Here is a 14,498-nt window from a genome sequence, read left to right as displayed (position 1 = left end):
ATAGGAAAAAATGATTCAATGTACCTACAAGAGAAATCGTGTACTTTTTTTTTGGTAAGAGAGAGAAGTTAGTGGGGTAGCTGGAGTTTTATTATCCTTTAACAAACATACATTTCTTAACGGTTGTGGATGGAAAACAAGTCCATATGTGTTCTGTCGAGTGAGCGTGCTAAACATTTTCAATCTGCACCTCGTTACGTGCAAACAATTACAAGAAAAACAACATTCAGCGTTGCTTTATTCTGCTAAAAGTGTGCAAAATCATTATGAGTGCTGAGTTTTAGCGCATTTTTTATAAGTTGAGGATAGGTCAGGGTCGCGTGCCGTTTTTTGGTAAGAATAAAAACGAGAGAGATCTGGGGCCTGGTGCATTTTTTATTGCAAACTTAAACTAATTGGGTATATCTGATGAGTATCACTATTTGCAAGAAATCGAGAGTTTTTAGTGACGCAATGTAAATTCTGCTGCTAATAAATCTTGACTTTACGGAAAGGAATAAAAGTGTTCTAGCATGCACAACTAACAGAATGCAATTCATACATTTGTTAAGGGTAAAGCAAGGAGACTTTCATTCACTCAGTCTACGATGCTGGTTTTTCTTCTATTGGCGCGTTAGTTATTAAACCAAAAAAGTTTATATTCTTGGGCATCAATATGTTTTGGGACCTACTCGGAGTTTTTCCCGATGCGTTAGGCGATGGATAAATTAATCTGAGAAGCGCTCCTAAACATAATTATGCCCAAGAACGTAGCACTATTATTATCACTTGGGATGGAATTGAAGAAAGTGAAAAAATTGACAACTAAACAGTTCGAACGACCACGCGAGCGGGCGTAAACATGTTTTACCCTGCCACATTTCCATTTTAAACCCGCACGATTCGCTGCAACTCCCAACAAAAGTGATGGCAATTAAGATTTAATCTTCTTTGGATGAGAAATTCTCAACCAGTGAGGCTCAAACATCTCCGTATAGTCCTCATTCCAGAATGAATTCCTCTCAACAGACACGAAGGAGAAAATGGTGACGGCGAAAACTCCGGTCGATAAAAATTTTGGTACTCTTACGGCTCAGTAAACGAGGGAACCTGGGCCGGAGGTTTAAGGAGTGGATATGGGATGTATACTTATCCAAACGAAATAGATATGAAGGGTGTTAAAAAATGGCCGGAAACAGTGACAAGGAGAGTACATCCACTACTGCTCTTTCTGAAAGTCAGAAAACCGCAGATACCTAGATTCAAATCAAGCGGGACCATCGTGCATTAAACATCACCCACGGAGATGGCAAAGGAAAGGGCGGAATAAACGTACAACGTCTTGTGGTTAACTAGCATCCTTTAAGAGTCACATCTACAATCCACGACACCACAGTACAAGGAAGCAACTCCTTCACTGGGGAAACACTTGATGTACAATGCCTTGACGATTTTAATGTATCCGTCTAGGGCAATTAAGCCCATGTTTAACATGAAGGCAAAAACCTTTGTAGCTTACACCGATGTGGAAACTTTACACCACTCCTGGCTCAAATTCCACGTTCCCATGTACAAGCTTGCTATCCAGAACGGTGTGTTAAGGGTCGCCATGAGGATATCAGTCAGTACAAGATAATTGTGAATAAAATGTTGGTGACGGTTTGCATCGCTGAGTGTCTATTAACCACAAAAAGAACTAGCACATTACTTATATGGAAGCAAGGCAGATCAGAATGGCGAAGGTTGCCCACAAAGAAATTTTCGCTCTCGAGCTACTAAAAGGATCTTAGGTCTGTCGAGGTCTGTCACTCAAGTTGCAGTAAACATAAAAAGAAATCAAACAAATATTTAAAATTCAAAAGCAAAATCTACCAGAAGTCTGATGCACTGGTATGAGGACGATAAAATTATAATTACCTCTTTAAGCTTCTTTTTTCCAGAGACTCATTTAATCGCATTTCTCAAGCCATTATCAGCGATTTATTTCAAGTTCGTATTGTCTCATAACTATGTATTATAGTTATTCGGTACTCTAACGAGATGAGTTTAAAATTTTTAAAAAATTGCGAAAGGAACCAAAGAACTTTGGTATTTATAGTAAAAATATATCTGTATTGTTCTTCTGCGCAGAGGAAAAACTCTCGATGTTTACCGTTTGCCTTTCGCCTGAGCCACCTTTGCCTCTATTGTTCTCTCAGGAAAGTGGTTACATCTATATCTCCTTAGTTGCCCCCGAATCAAATAAATCACTTAAAGAATCATTTCCTATCTGTCAGTAGACTACTGAGCTGTCTGTTTAAGGTGAAAAAGGATTTTAAGAGTTTTTACCGAAAATTTACTACTCTAAATGATCGGTGGTAATTAAACATCGTTGATAATTTCATTTAGCGATCACGATATGTTCCTTCGCTTTGGTTGATTGTTTTGATAACTTTGGTTCTAGTTTGACGACACCCCACTTCATTTTCTCTTTGCCAATGGACATATTTTCCCTTTATCGAATGAACAGTTGATAGCAGACGAAGAAAACCTATTTTTATCGTCCATCTAAGCTTACTTAAATTAATTCATTGTTTTCTGAGCGGCACTGTTTCAAGGGTCTCAATGAGGTGATATGGCTTTTACGGCTAACGGTTGCAATTTTGGCCATTTTAGGGCTAAAATAACGTCATTCCATAGTTGTCTCCGTAATTTTTTTTTTAAAGTCGGATTTTTTTCGATCATCGGTTGAAATTTGTCAATTTTTACGCCAATCTGCTAAATTTTGGCCGTTTTACGGCTATTGGTTAACTCTATTGAGACTCTATTTCCTATGCTCTCCAGATAAAAAATAAATTACTTCTATTGTGAGTCAAATGTTCAAAATTTTCTGAGTCATTTTACTTCTATCATTTCTATTGTTCAAATTCAAAGCTCTTTTAAGTCAAACAGACAGCTGATTCACTGACAAAGGGGGGATGATACCGCAAGCTTTCGTTTTAAGGTGATTTATATGATTGGGACAAAGGAGATCTAGTCGCATTCAAAGAGGAACGTAGACTTTAATTAGGTGGCTGTAACAAACGGAAAAAGCTGAAATGACGTTGTTTCCTTCTGCTGGTTTTCAAATGTTTGAACAGTAGAGGGTAAAGATTTTCCATTACTGAAAAAGGAAATTTGTTTTTTATTTTTGCTTTTCCTTTTTCCTACCACTAAAGTTACTCCTCAAGAATCACTAATAGATTATAAGGAAAGTGAATATAAAGATAATTAGGGATAACGGCTCTCTTGAATTCAATGAAACCGTATATAAGTCGACTGTGAAACGGAAATCTTAGCAATCATTCCCTTCCGCTGAAGTAGCTTGATGATTTCAGCAGCTTTGGACATAAACCCAGCAGTAAGTAAAAAGATCTTATCCAGATCTTACACCGAGTTTGAGAGATTCACCGAATTAAAATCGTGAGTATTATATGAGTAAAATAAGTTGCACTATGTTTATTGAAGATACCTGAAGGATGACTATTACGTTAATCCTGAGATTGTAAAGGTCCATGTAGGAAAGTGAGGGCGATGTACTGCGAGCTCTGCTGAGTGTTGGCTCAGTTTCAACAACAAAAATGAAAAAAGGTTACTGTGGAGTTTAATTTGCCTAAAGCAGAAGGTTGTACACTGATGGATCCATGTAATAGCTTTTTCTTCCCGAAATTGAGATTGTTGTTGATTTATCTTTTCATATTTACTGCAGCTTGGATTACAGATGAGGATGTCTCAAACAATTTCCCAAGATCCCCTGTATCGCTCGAGAACAGAAATTGTTTTGGAAGTAACTTTTGCCATTCTGGTTTGCCTCGCTTCCGTACTTGGTAATGTGCTGGTTGTTTATGTTGTAAATAAATACTCCGTGATGCAAACCATCACCAACATTCTCATTCGAAATCTCGCACTGACTGATATTATCATGGCGACCCTTATCATGCCGTTCTGGATAACAAACTTGTACTCGGGAAAATGGAATTTGAGCCAGGAATGGTGTGAAGTCTCTTCATTAGCACAATTTATCATGGCTTTGGCCTCCTTGTTCATTATGGGCTTAATTGCCCTGAACAGATACATGAAAGTCGTCAAGCCATCCTTGTATATCAAGTTTTTCCCCAGTAAAAGAGTTGCTTGGTTGTACTTCGGCCTCGTCTGGGCAGTTTCTGTGCTAGTCGCCACACCTCCGTTATACGGATGGGGAAAAATAAACTTTGACTCACATTTTTTACTGTGCTCATTCAACTGGAAGGAAGGACACTTTTTTTATGTCATTCTGCTTGCAGGGGTTTTCGACGTCACAATGGTTGCAATATTTTATGCCTATTGGAAAATTTACCAAACGGTGAAAGCAAGCACAGGTAATGTCAACGCCAATGTTGCAAAAAATGGCGTCGGCGCACCAAGGTTCCATCGTACTGACATCGATGTTTTGAAGACTTGTTTAACAGTGGTTTGTTTCTTTTTAATTACATGGTTTCCTATAGCCTTGTGCGCTTTTATTATAGCTGGTGGAGGCTACATTCCACGTGAAGTGACTAAGGTGACTGTGTATCTGATGTTCTCCAATAGTGTAGTAAATCCAATCATCTATGGGATAATGAATCCGCAGTTTAAACAGGCCTTCAAAAAAGCATTCCGTTGTGGTCGTTATGGCAACGGTAATGAAGAGCAGAGTCATGCAAGAGTTGCAGCTGTCATAATATATCCGAGGAGCAATTAAACTTAATGACTTTTGGCATAAAGATCCATCATTTAAATGTTTAATACAATACTTTTTTTTTTTTGTTTATTTAAAAACCTTATTTTCCCGGAAAAGATGGGTTGATACTGGCTTCGTTCTATTTTTACGTGTCTTTAGCCTTTTCTCGGTCCTGTAAAAGACAAAAACAGACATTGTATATTAGAAACATTATTAGTTTGCTGTCGAAAGTATCCTTGATTGCACAGGTATTTCTTTATTTCGCTCTGTGATTGGTCCAGTAAACTCGCACTACCCTCTCGACCAATCACAGGCAAATGTAAAACCAATCAGGACGTGATCACTCGCGTTTTCCCGCGCTTTAGACAGTTTAGCTAGTATTATTTTGAGTTCTCATTGATTACGTTAGCCCGGCCGGCCCGGCCTCTATAATATCCACCAATAGCCCCCTTCACTTCGGTAAATAATCATTAATTAACCTACGATTAAAAAATGATATTTCTGACGTTTGAGTGACATGGGAACAAACTAGTCAGAAATTAATATTCTGATGGCAAGTTGAAGAAGTTCGCGTGGCGCCAAGGAAGTTTCGAGTTATCTAAGCGTTTGGCTGGAAAATTAAGTCATTTTAGGTCGATCATTCTTATGTTTAACTACTTTCTTATTTGAATATGTTGTAATTATCATTTTCCAACCCCATGTAGAATAGCATCGCAATTGTAACTTTTTACTTCGTCATATTTCTCTGTTCACATTTAAAGAGTGTTTTTTTTCAGTGGCTTTTCATATCTGGCGTTCTCTTCTTAGAAACCTTGGTTTCACTGTACACATATTGAGATTGTATCAGGATACGTCTACCAATAGACTGACTGACTAATCCTAAGTAAACTTTTCGCATTGAATGCCTCGTGCGGTGAGTGTATATATAATCATAGTGATATCTTGACATTTCTGCGTCCCTGAACTAAAAAGCACTTAAGAATTCCGTTAAAATTCAACCTAAGAGTATGTTTATAACATACACTAATGAGGAATGACATGGACAAAATCCATGGAAAGGCCCATTGAGAGAAGCAGTGGCGATGGCCGCGGTCAGCTAACTTTGCTGAAATTTGTCTCCGTGTAAAACTGGAGACAGATTTCCTAACTCTTGTATTTTTCATTTCAAACGTTAACTTTATTGGGTATAACTGATCGGTTTAATTATTTCAGGAAATCGAGAGTTTTTGATGCAATTTAATTTCTGCTTTTAAACAACATGACTTTGCGCAAAGGAATAAAAAGTGTTATAGAACGTTATTGTTCTCTTTCTCTGTGACAACATTTTAACTTGCACTTTGAAAAATTTAAAAATCCCAGAACCTTTTCATGTCTTAAATTGCATAATTATCGTTAAATTTTCCTGTTTAGAGATGAATGAAGCTTTTCTTTTGCAGTTCAGTGCCCCAGAGCTCAGTACTCCGCTGACAAACATGAGAAGACCACGTGATGGTAACGTCACTATGTTCTAGCATGGGTGACTAACAGAATGCAATTCATACTGTTGGTTTTTCTTCTCTTGGTATGTTAATTATTAAAACAAAAAGGTTTAAGAACGGTTGTGTAAGATTTTGAATGAAAATGTTAATGACGGTTTGCATCTCGGAGTATCAATTACCAACATAAAGGCAGATCAGAATGGTTAAGGTTACCTCCAAAGAAATTTCCGCTCTCCAGCGACAAAGAGGATCTTGGGAATTTTTTTGAGAAATTCGAGTTGTAGTAAATATGGAAATAAAACCAAACAAAATTTAAAATTCAAAATCAAAATAACGATCAAAAGTCTGTCAGAAGTTTAATGCAATGGTATGAGGATGATTATATTCTAACTCCCTTTCTAAACGTCGTCTTCCCAGAGACTCATTTAATCACATTTCTTGCTTTTAAAGCCTTCCTAATTTAAGCACCGGATAATTGAGATCCTTGGCTTGTAAGGTACAAACGTCGACCTCTAAGTTGGGTAAATAAAACTCGACAAGATGTTTATTCGTGGGACTGAGCCATTGCCCAGGAGGGCACGCCATTTGTTCGCCCTTGCGTCCCTTAGTAAACCCTTCCTAGTACAATACCAGGAGTGATAGTGTTTATGGATTTTCTACATATTGTTCCTGTAAGGGATCTTTGATAAACATGGTGCGAAGTCGACGCTTTTAAAGAATGCTCAGACGTTGCAAAGTTTTCTTTTTAACTTTTACTGTTTCAAGTTCACGGACACCGTAATCTTGTATCAAATTTAGCGAATGGACTATGGATTTAGTGAATTCGGAACTCAAGCCATTATCAGTGATTTACTTGAAGTTCGAAGTGTCACATAATCACCTATCAGTTACCTTCTACTCTGAAGAGCAGCTTTTAAAATTAAGAAAAAGAGCGAAAGGAACAAAAATACTTTGGTATTTAAACTAAAAATAAATCTGAATAGTTCTTCTGCGCAAACAGATGAAAGCCAGTAAAAGCCACTTTTGTCTCTTTATTGTTCTCTCAGGATAGTGGTTACATCGATATCTCCTTTGTGATAGTGTAGTTTGATCGTCCGGGTGAGTGTAGTCCTGAGAAGGACTGTTGTCGGTAGTGGTGACTGACGTTTCGACAACCTGAGCGGAAGTCAAGAGAATGGTGAAGAGAATATAAAGATAATCAGTGATGATGGCTCTCTTAAATTCAATAAAGCCGTAATCAAGTCGACTGTAAAAAGGAAAACTTAGCAATCATTCCCTTTCACTGAAGTAGCTGATTGAATCAGGATGCGTTCAAAAAAGACTGACTGGCCAATCCTAAGTAAACTTTTCATTTTTTATGGGTAATTTAGTGAGTTGATAGCGTAAGTTGGCCATCGTAGAGTTGAAAGACTGACGTTTCGAGCGTTAGCCCTTCGCCAATCGCTCTCTCAGTTGGTAATACTAAATTACCCTGTTATACTCTCCCACCGACGCAGCACCATAGTTTCTTTAGAAAATTACCCCCTTTCACATTGAATGTCCCATGCGGTGAGTGTAATTAGAATGATATCTTGACATTTCTGCCGCACTTAACTAAAAAGCACTTGAGAATTCTGTAAAAATTTAACCTAGGGGTATGTTTATATCAGACGTCAAAATAGAACGCCATAAACAATATCCATCGAAGGGCCCGATGAAAGAAGCAAGGGCGATGGCTACGGCCGGCTAACTTTGCTGAAATTAGAAAAAAAATAGGAGACATTGCAAGACACGAGGCTCAATTATCCGGAGCTTTAACCAGGTAGATTTCAAAAATAGGAAATATGATTCAATGTTTCTAAAAAAGAAATCGGGTACCTTTTTTTTTTTTTTTAAGGGAAAGAAGTTTAGTGGGGTAGTTTGAATTTTATTACCCTACATTTCTTAACGGCTATGGATGAGTAACAAGTCCATATGCGTTCTGTCGAGTGGGCTTGCTCGACGTTTTCAATGTGCACCTCGTTGCGTGCAAACAATTACAAGAAAAGCAACTTTCAGCGCTGCTTTATTTTGCTCAAAGTGTGAAAAATCATAACGAAAGTTGAGTCTTTTTATATTTTTGAGATAGGTCGCGTGCTGTTTTTTGGTAAAAATACAAACGAGAGAGATCTGTAGCCGAGTGCAAATATACTAATAACTCTTGCATTTTTCGTTGCAAACTTAAATTAGTTGGGTATATCTGATTAGTATTACTATTTGCAGGAAATCGAGAGTTTTCAGTGACTCTATGTAATTTATGCTGCTAGTAAATCCTAACTTTACGCAAAGGAATACATTTGTGTTCATACATTCGTTAAAAGTAATACAAGGTGACTTGCTGTTTTTCATTCACTTAGCCTACAATGTTGGTTTATCTTCTATTGGCGCGTTAGTTATTAAACTAAAAAAATTTATATTCTTCGGCATAAATATGTTTTGGGATCGACTCAGAGTCATTTTTTCCCGATCCGTTAGGCGAGGGATAAAATGACTCTGAGAAGCGCTCCTAAACATAATTATGCCCAAGAACGTAGCACTGTTATTATCAATTTAGAGGGAATTGAATCAAATGAAAAAAAAGAGACAACTATACATTTTGAACGACTACGCGAGCGTGCGAGCGGGCGTAAACACATTTTACCCCGCCCCTTCACTAAACTGCCCCTTCATTTAGGCAAAGTCCTTCGCTCGAGATAAAAAATAATAATATGAGTCTTTGAAATAACACTGACTCGAGTCACGAACTAAATTACAAGAGAAGATCAGCTTTGTTGCCACGTATGGAGATGGCATAGAAAGCGGCGCACTAAACGCGCAGTATCTTTCGGTTAACTAGCATCTCTAAGAGTCACATCTACAATCTTCGACAACACGGTTTCGTTCACTCTGCGACAAGCACGAGAAGATGGAGTTGCAGAGTACACATAATTCGATGAGAAAAAAATGATTGTTAAGGTTAACATCTTAATTCTTCATCAATGAATTTTCTAATAGGAGTAAAGTATCGCACATGCTATGACGTTGAGGAGCCTCGCTATCAATATGACGGAAAAAAATTGTCCTTCCTTCCAGTTGAAAGTATAGACAAAGACGTATGAGTCGAATTTCATTTTTACCTATCAGTACAATGGAGGTCTGACAGTACGAGGAAGCAACTCCTTTACTGGGGGAGAACTTTATATACAACTGCAAGGCTGCCTTGACGATTTTAATGTGTCCGTTTAGGGTAATTGAACCCATATCTAACATGAAGGCAAAAACCATTGTAGCTTACACCGATGCGGAAACTACACACCACTCCTGGCTAAAATCCCACGTTCCCGTGTACAAGCTCGTTATCCAGTACGGTGTGCTAAGGGTCGTCATGAGGATATCAGTCAGTGCAAGATAATTGAGAATGAAATGTTGGTGAGGGTTTGCATCTCTGAGTGTCAATTAACAACAAAAAGAACCAGCACATCACTAAATATGGAAGTAAGCCAGATCAGAATGGCGAAGATTACCTCCTTAGGAGGATCTTGGACATTTTTGGGGACATTCTCGTTTGTCCATCGAGTTGCAAGAAACATAAAAATAAAACCAAACAGACATTTAAAATTCAAAACCAAGATATATCAAAAGTCTAATGCACTAGTACGAGGACGATAAAATTCTAATTACCCCTTTAAAGTTCTTCTTCCTAGAACCTCATTTTATCGCATTTCTCAAGCCATCATCAGTGATTTATTTCAAGTCAGAACTCTCTCATGATCATGTATTAGTTATTCGGTACTCTGACGAGAAGATTTACAATTTAAAAAAAGCGAAAGGATCAAAATATCTTTGGTATTTGTATAATTAATCACATGATTTCGAGTGCAATTTGGAATAAATAAACACGAGAAAATTTTTTCAAAGACTAACAAAATTTGTGGTCTTTGAAAAAATTAACATTAATTTTTAACATGCTTATTTATTCCAAATTGCAAGAGAAAAATCATGTGATTACGTATTTATAATATACATGAAAAAAATATGAGATAGTTTATCATAATTATGCAGAAGCAAAGAGCGCGCATCAAGTGCAAAAATATTTATTCAAACCTTTGAAGTGACATTGTGCGTTCGGTCAAAACAACCGCGTACGATCAAAACAGTATTATACAATGATATTTTCATTCCTTTAAGGCGCAAAATAGTTCAAGGTCCGGCTAAACAGTTCAAGATTTCAGTGCGAGGTTTAACCATGTTTGTTTTTTATTTCGGCGTAGAATCGCTCGAGCAATGTGCTAACCTGGGTCGGCTCATTACCTCGGCAATTCACACTACATTTTCTAAACCGACAACCAAAAAGCACTGCTTTTTACATTGTTTTCATTGTTAGAGCTGTTTTTCAGCTGCTATGTTATTGTGCGGTGGCGAAAGAAAACCTACTTAACATGCCGGCCAGTATTTCGCTCGCAAATTCTCAGCGTATCCAAATGTCGCGACATCCAAGGTTCGCATTTGATTGGCTATCTGTGAGTTTCTTTGATTAATGACCGAACAGAATGTCTGGTTTTTTACTTCTTTGCACTGAATTAACCCTCTTCTGCATTGAATTACCTGAAAACTGCATTTATCTTAACCAATCAGAACTGAGTAATTTTTTCATGTTTTCTTATTATTAACATTAAAATTAAATTTGTATTGTTCTTCTGCGCAAGAAGCGGAAAGCCGGCAAAGGAGGAAACCTCGATGTTTACCGTTCGTCTGAGCCACACTCGTATCTATATTGTTCTCTCGAGATAGCGGTTACATCGATATCTCCTCAGTTGCCCCAGAATCAAATGAATTACTTTAAATAAAAGACTTACAGAATCATTTCCTATCTGTCGGTAGACAACTGAACTGTCTATTTAAAGTGAAAAAGCTTTTAAGAGTTTTTAACCGGAAATTTATTATTCTAAATGACCGGTGGTAATTAACCTCGTTGATTATTTCATTGAGCGATCAGGGTATGTTCCTTCGCTTTGGTTGATTGTTTTGATTACTCTGGTTTTGGTTTGACGACACCCCACTTCATTTTATCTTTGCCAATGGATACATTTTACCCTGTATCAAATAAACAGTTGATAGCACACGAAGAAAACCCTATCGTTCATTTAAGCTTACTTAAATTAATTCATTGCTTTCTAAGCGGCACTCTGTTTCGAGGGTCTAAATGGGGTGATATGGCTTTTACGGCTAATGGTTGAAATTTTGGTCATTTTAGGGCAAAACTAATATCATTCCACTTTAATTATGACTACAATATCCAAAATGTTCTGCGTCATTTCCCTTCCATCATGTCTTTTGTTACATGTGCGCCAAAGCATTTTCACATCAAACAGACAACTAATGTACCGACGAAGGGGCATGGTTCCGCAATTTTTTGATATAAAGTGATTTATTTGATCGGGAAAACAAAGGAGTTCTAATCACGATTAAAGAGGAACATAGACTTGACAAAGGTGGCTCTAACAAACTTCAAAAGCTGAGAATGACGTTATTTCCCTCTGCAGTTTTCAGATGTTTGTACAGTAAAGGGTAAAGATTGTCCTTTGCTGAGAAAACGAAAGCTGTTCTCTCTTTTTACTTTTCGTTTTTTTTTTCAGCTTCTACCTTGACTACTCATACAAAAGAATAAATAACAAAGGATTATGAGGAAAACGAATTTAAAGATAATTAGTGATAATGGCTCTCTTGAAGTCAATAAACCGTATTTAAGTCGGCTGCAATCATTCCCTTTCGCTGAAAGAGCTTGATGGTTTCAGCATCCTTGAAAATAAAGCCAGCGGCAGGTAAAAAGATCTTAGCCAGGTTTTTAGACTGTGTTTTCGGAGGTTCAAGGAATTGAAAATCGTGAGTATTATCTGAGCTTTCTCTGAAGCGATATTTTTGCATTATGTTTATTGAAGATACCTGAAGGAAGACTGTGGAGAAAATAATTTACATTAATCGTGAAATTATAAAGGTCCATCGAGGAAAGTGAAGCCGATGCACTGCGAGCCCTGCGTAATGTTTGCTTAGTGTTAACAAGAAACACGAGAAAAAGATGATTGCAGAGTTTAATTTGCCCAAAGCCTAAGGTTGTACATTGAAAGTTCTCTGAAGGATCCACGTAATAGCCTTTCTTCCCGAAATCGAGGTTGTTCTTGATTTTTTTGTTCAGTTTTAATGCAGCTTGGATTACAGACAAGAATGTCTCATACGATGTCCCAAGATCCCCTTAATCGCTTACGAGCAGAAATTGTTTTGGAAGTAACTTTCGCCATTCTGGTTTGCCTTGCTTCCGTAATTGGTAATGTGCTGGTTGTTTATGTCGTAAATAAATACTCTGAGATGCAAACCATCACCAACATTCTTATTCACAATCTTGCACTGACTGATATTATCATGGCGACCCTTAACATGCCGTTCTGGATAACGAGCTTATACTCGGGAAAGTGGATTCTGAGCCAGGAATGGTGTGAAGTTTCTGCAACAGTACAACATACTATGGGTTTGGCCACCTCGCTCATCATGGGCTTAATTGCCCTGAACAGATACATGAAAGTCGTCAAGCGAACCATTTATATCAAGTTCTTCCCAAGTAAAAGAGCAGCTTGGTTGTACTGTGGTCTCGTCTGGCTGGTTTCTGTGCTATTCGCCACACCTCCATTGTATGGATGGGGAAAAATGAACTTTGACTCAGACTTTTTACTTTGCATATTCAACTGGAAGGATGGACACTTTTCTTTTGTCATATTGCTTGGAGGGTTCTTCGACGTGACAATGGTTGCTATATTTTACTCCTATTGGAAAATTTACCAAACAGTGAAAGAAAGCACAGATAATGTCAATGCCAATGCTCTTCAAAATGGCGTCGGCGCAACGAGATTCCACCGTACTGACATCGATGTTTTAAAGAGTTGTTTTACAGTGGTTTGTTTCTTTTTAATTACATGGTTTCCTATAGCCGTATGCACTTTTACAATAACTAGTGGCGGCTACTTACCACATGAGGTGCGTAAGGTATCTGTGTATTTGTTTTTCGCCAGTAGTCTTGTAAACCCAATCATCTATGGGATAATGAATCCGCAGTTTAAAGAGGCCTTCAAAAAGGCATTTAGTTGTGGTCGTTATGGCAGTGATAATACAGATCAAAGTCATGCAAGAGTTGCAGCAGTAATAATACATCCGAGGAGCAATGAAACTTGATGACGTTTGTCCTGAATATCTATCATTTAATGATAGATCGTGATGGCACGTTAAAAAGTTTTGCGTGACATCATGGAAGTTTCGGGTTATATTAGTGTTCGTTGGAAAATTAAGTCATTCTAGGTCGGTTTGTCCTGTTTGAACATTTGGTTTTTTGTATGTAATGTAATTTTCATTTTCCATCTCCCTATAAAATACCATTACAATCATGATTTTTTCTTTGTGATTAATAGTGTAACCAGGTTAGTCCACTCTTTCCTCGGGGTATATAAAGGAACAAAAAAAAGTGCTAAAGAGTATTCTTTTTTTTTCTTTCTCGGTGATCACTGTTTGATTTGCAGTTAGAGCGCATAATATCTGTTAAATTTTCCTGTTTAGAGATGAAGAAAGCTTTCTTTTGTTGCTAAGGGCCCCAGAGCACAGTACTCCACCAGTGAACACGACAAGACCTTGCAATAAATATGACGAAAAATATTGTCCTCCCTCCCAGTTGAAAGTATAAACAAAGGCATCTGAATAGAATTTATACAAGGCTGTTATACAAGGCTGTATTGACGATTTTAATTAATCTTTTTTGGGGCAATTAAGCCTATATTGAACATGAAAGCAAAAAACCAATATATCATTGCACTGATGTGGAAATTTCATACCATTCCTGGCTCAATTTCCACGTTCAAGTGTATAAACTCGTTATCCAGAACGGTGCGTTAAGGGTCGCCATGAGGAAATCAGTCAGTGCAAGGTTGTGAATGAAAATATTGGTGATGGTTTGCATCTCGGAGTATCTATTGACAATGTAAAGAACCAGCACATAACCAAGTATGAAAGCGAGGCATTATTAAATGTGACGAGCAACTTCCTCGGGAGGGTCCCATTGATGAGTCATGAACTTCCTGTTTATTTAATGACGTCAATGCGTGGGTAGTTCGTCAATTTCTAAGAAATGAATTTCACCAAATAATTATCATAATATGGTAAGTAGAATAGTGGTTAGCGAGTTTGAGCACGATTTGTGAAATTGGGCTCGAACCGCCAACTACTACACCACTAACGAAAATGTCATTTCGACATTGAATCTTAAATGAAATGCGTTAGAACGGCTTTTA

The 14,498-nt window shown here is 37.6% G+C and overlaps 2 protein-coding genes across 2 annotated transcripts; both read left to right on the top strand.

Moving 5' to 3' along the window:
* The first annotated feature begins 3,724 nt into the window (after positions 1 to 3,724).
* On the top strand, positions 3,725 to 4,717 carry LOC131777810 (neuropeptide Y receptor type 2-like). Its single transcript, XM_059094151.2, has one exon. The coding sequence runs from the start codon at positions 3,725 to 3,727 to the stop codon at positions 4,715 to 4,717; it is 993 nt and encodes a 330-aa protein (XP_058950134.2).
* A 7,676-nt stretch (positions 4,718 to 12,393) lies between these two features.
* LOC131771211 (visual pigment-like receptor peropsin) lies at positions 12,394 to 13,392 on the top strand. Its single transcript, XM_059086983.2, has one exon. The coding sequence runs from the start codon at positions 12,394 to 12,396 to the stop codon at positions 13,390 to 13,392; it is 999 nt and encodes a 332-aa protein (XP_058942966.2).
* The last annotated feature ends 1,106 nt before the right edge of the window (positions 13,393 to 14,498 follow it).

The sequence above is a fragment of the Pocillopora verrucosa genome, chromosome 12 (genome assembly GCF_036669915.1).
Source record: "Pocillopora verrucosa isolate sample1 chromosome 12, ASM3666991v2, whole genome shotgun sequence".
Classification (NCBI taxonomy): domain Eukaryota; kingdom Metazoa; phylum Cnidaria; class Anthozoa; order Scleractinia; family Pocilloporidae; genus Pocillopora; species Pocillopora verrucosa.
The sequence above is the reverse complement of the archived record's forward strand: the minus strand, read 5'-3'. Positions and strand labels throughout refer to the sequence as shown.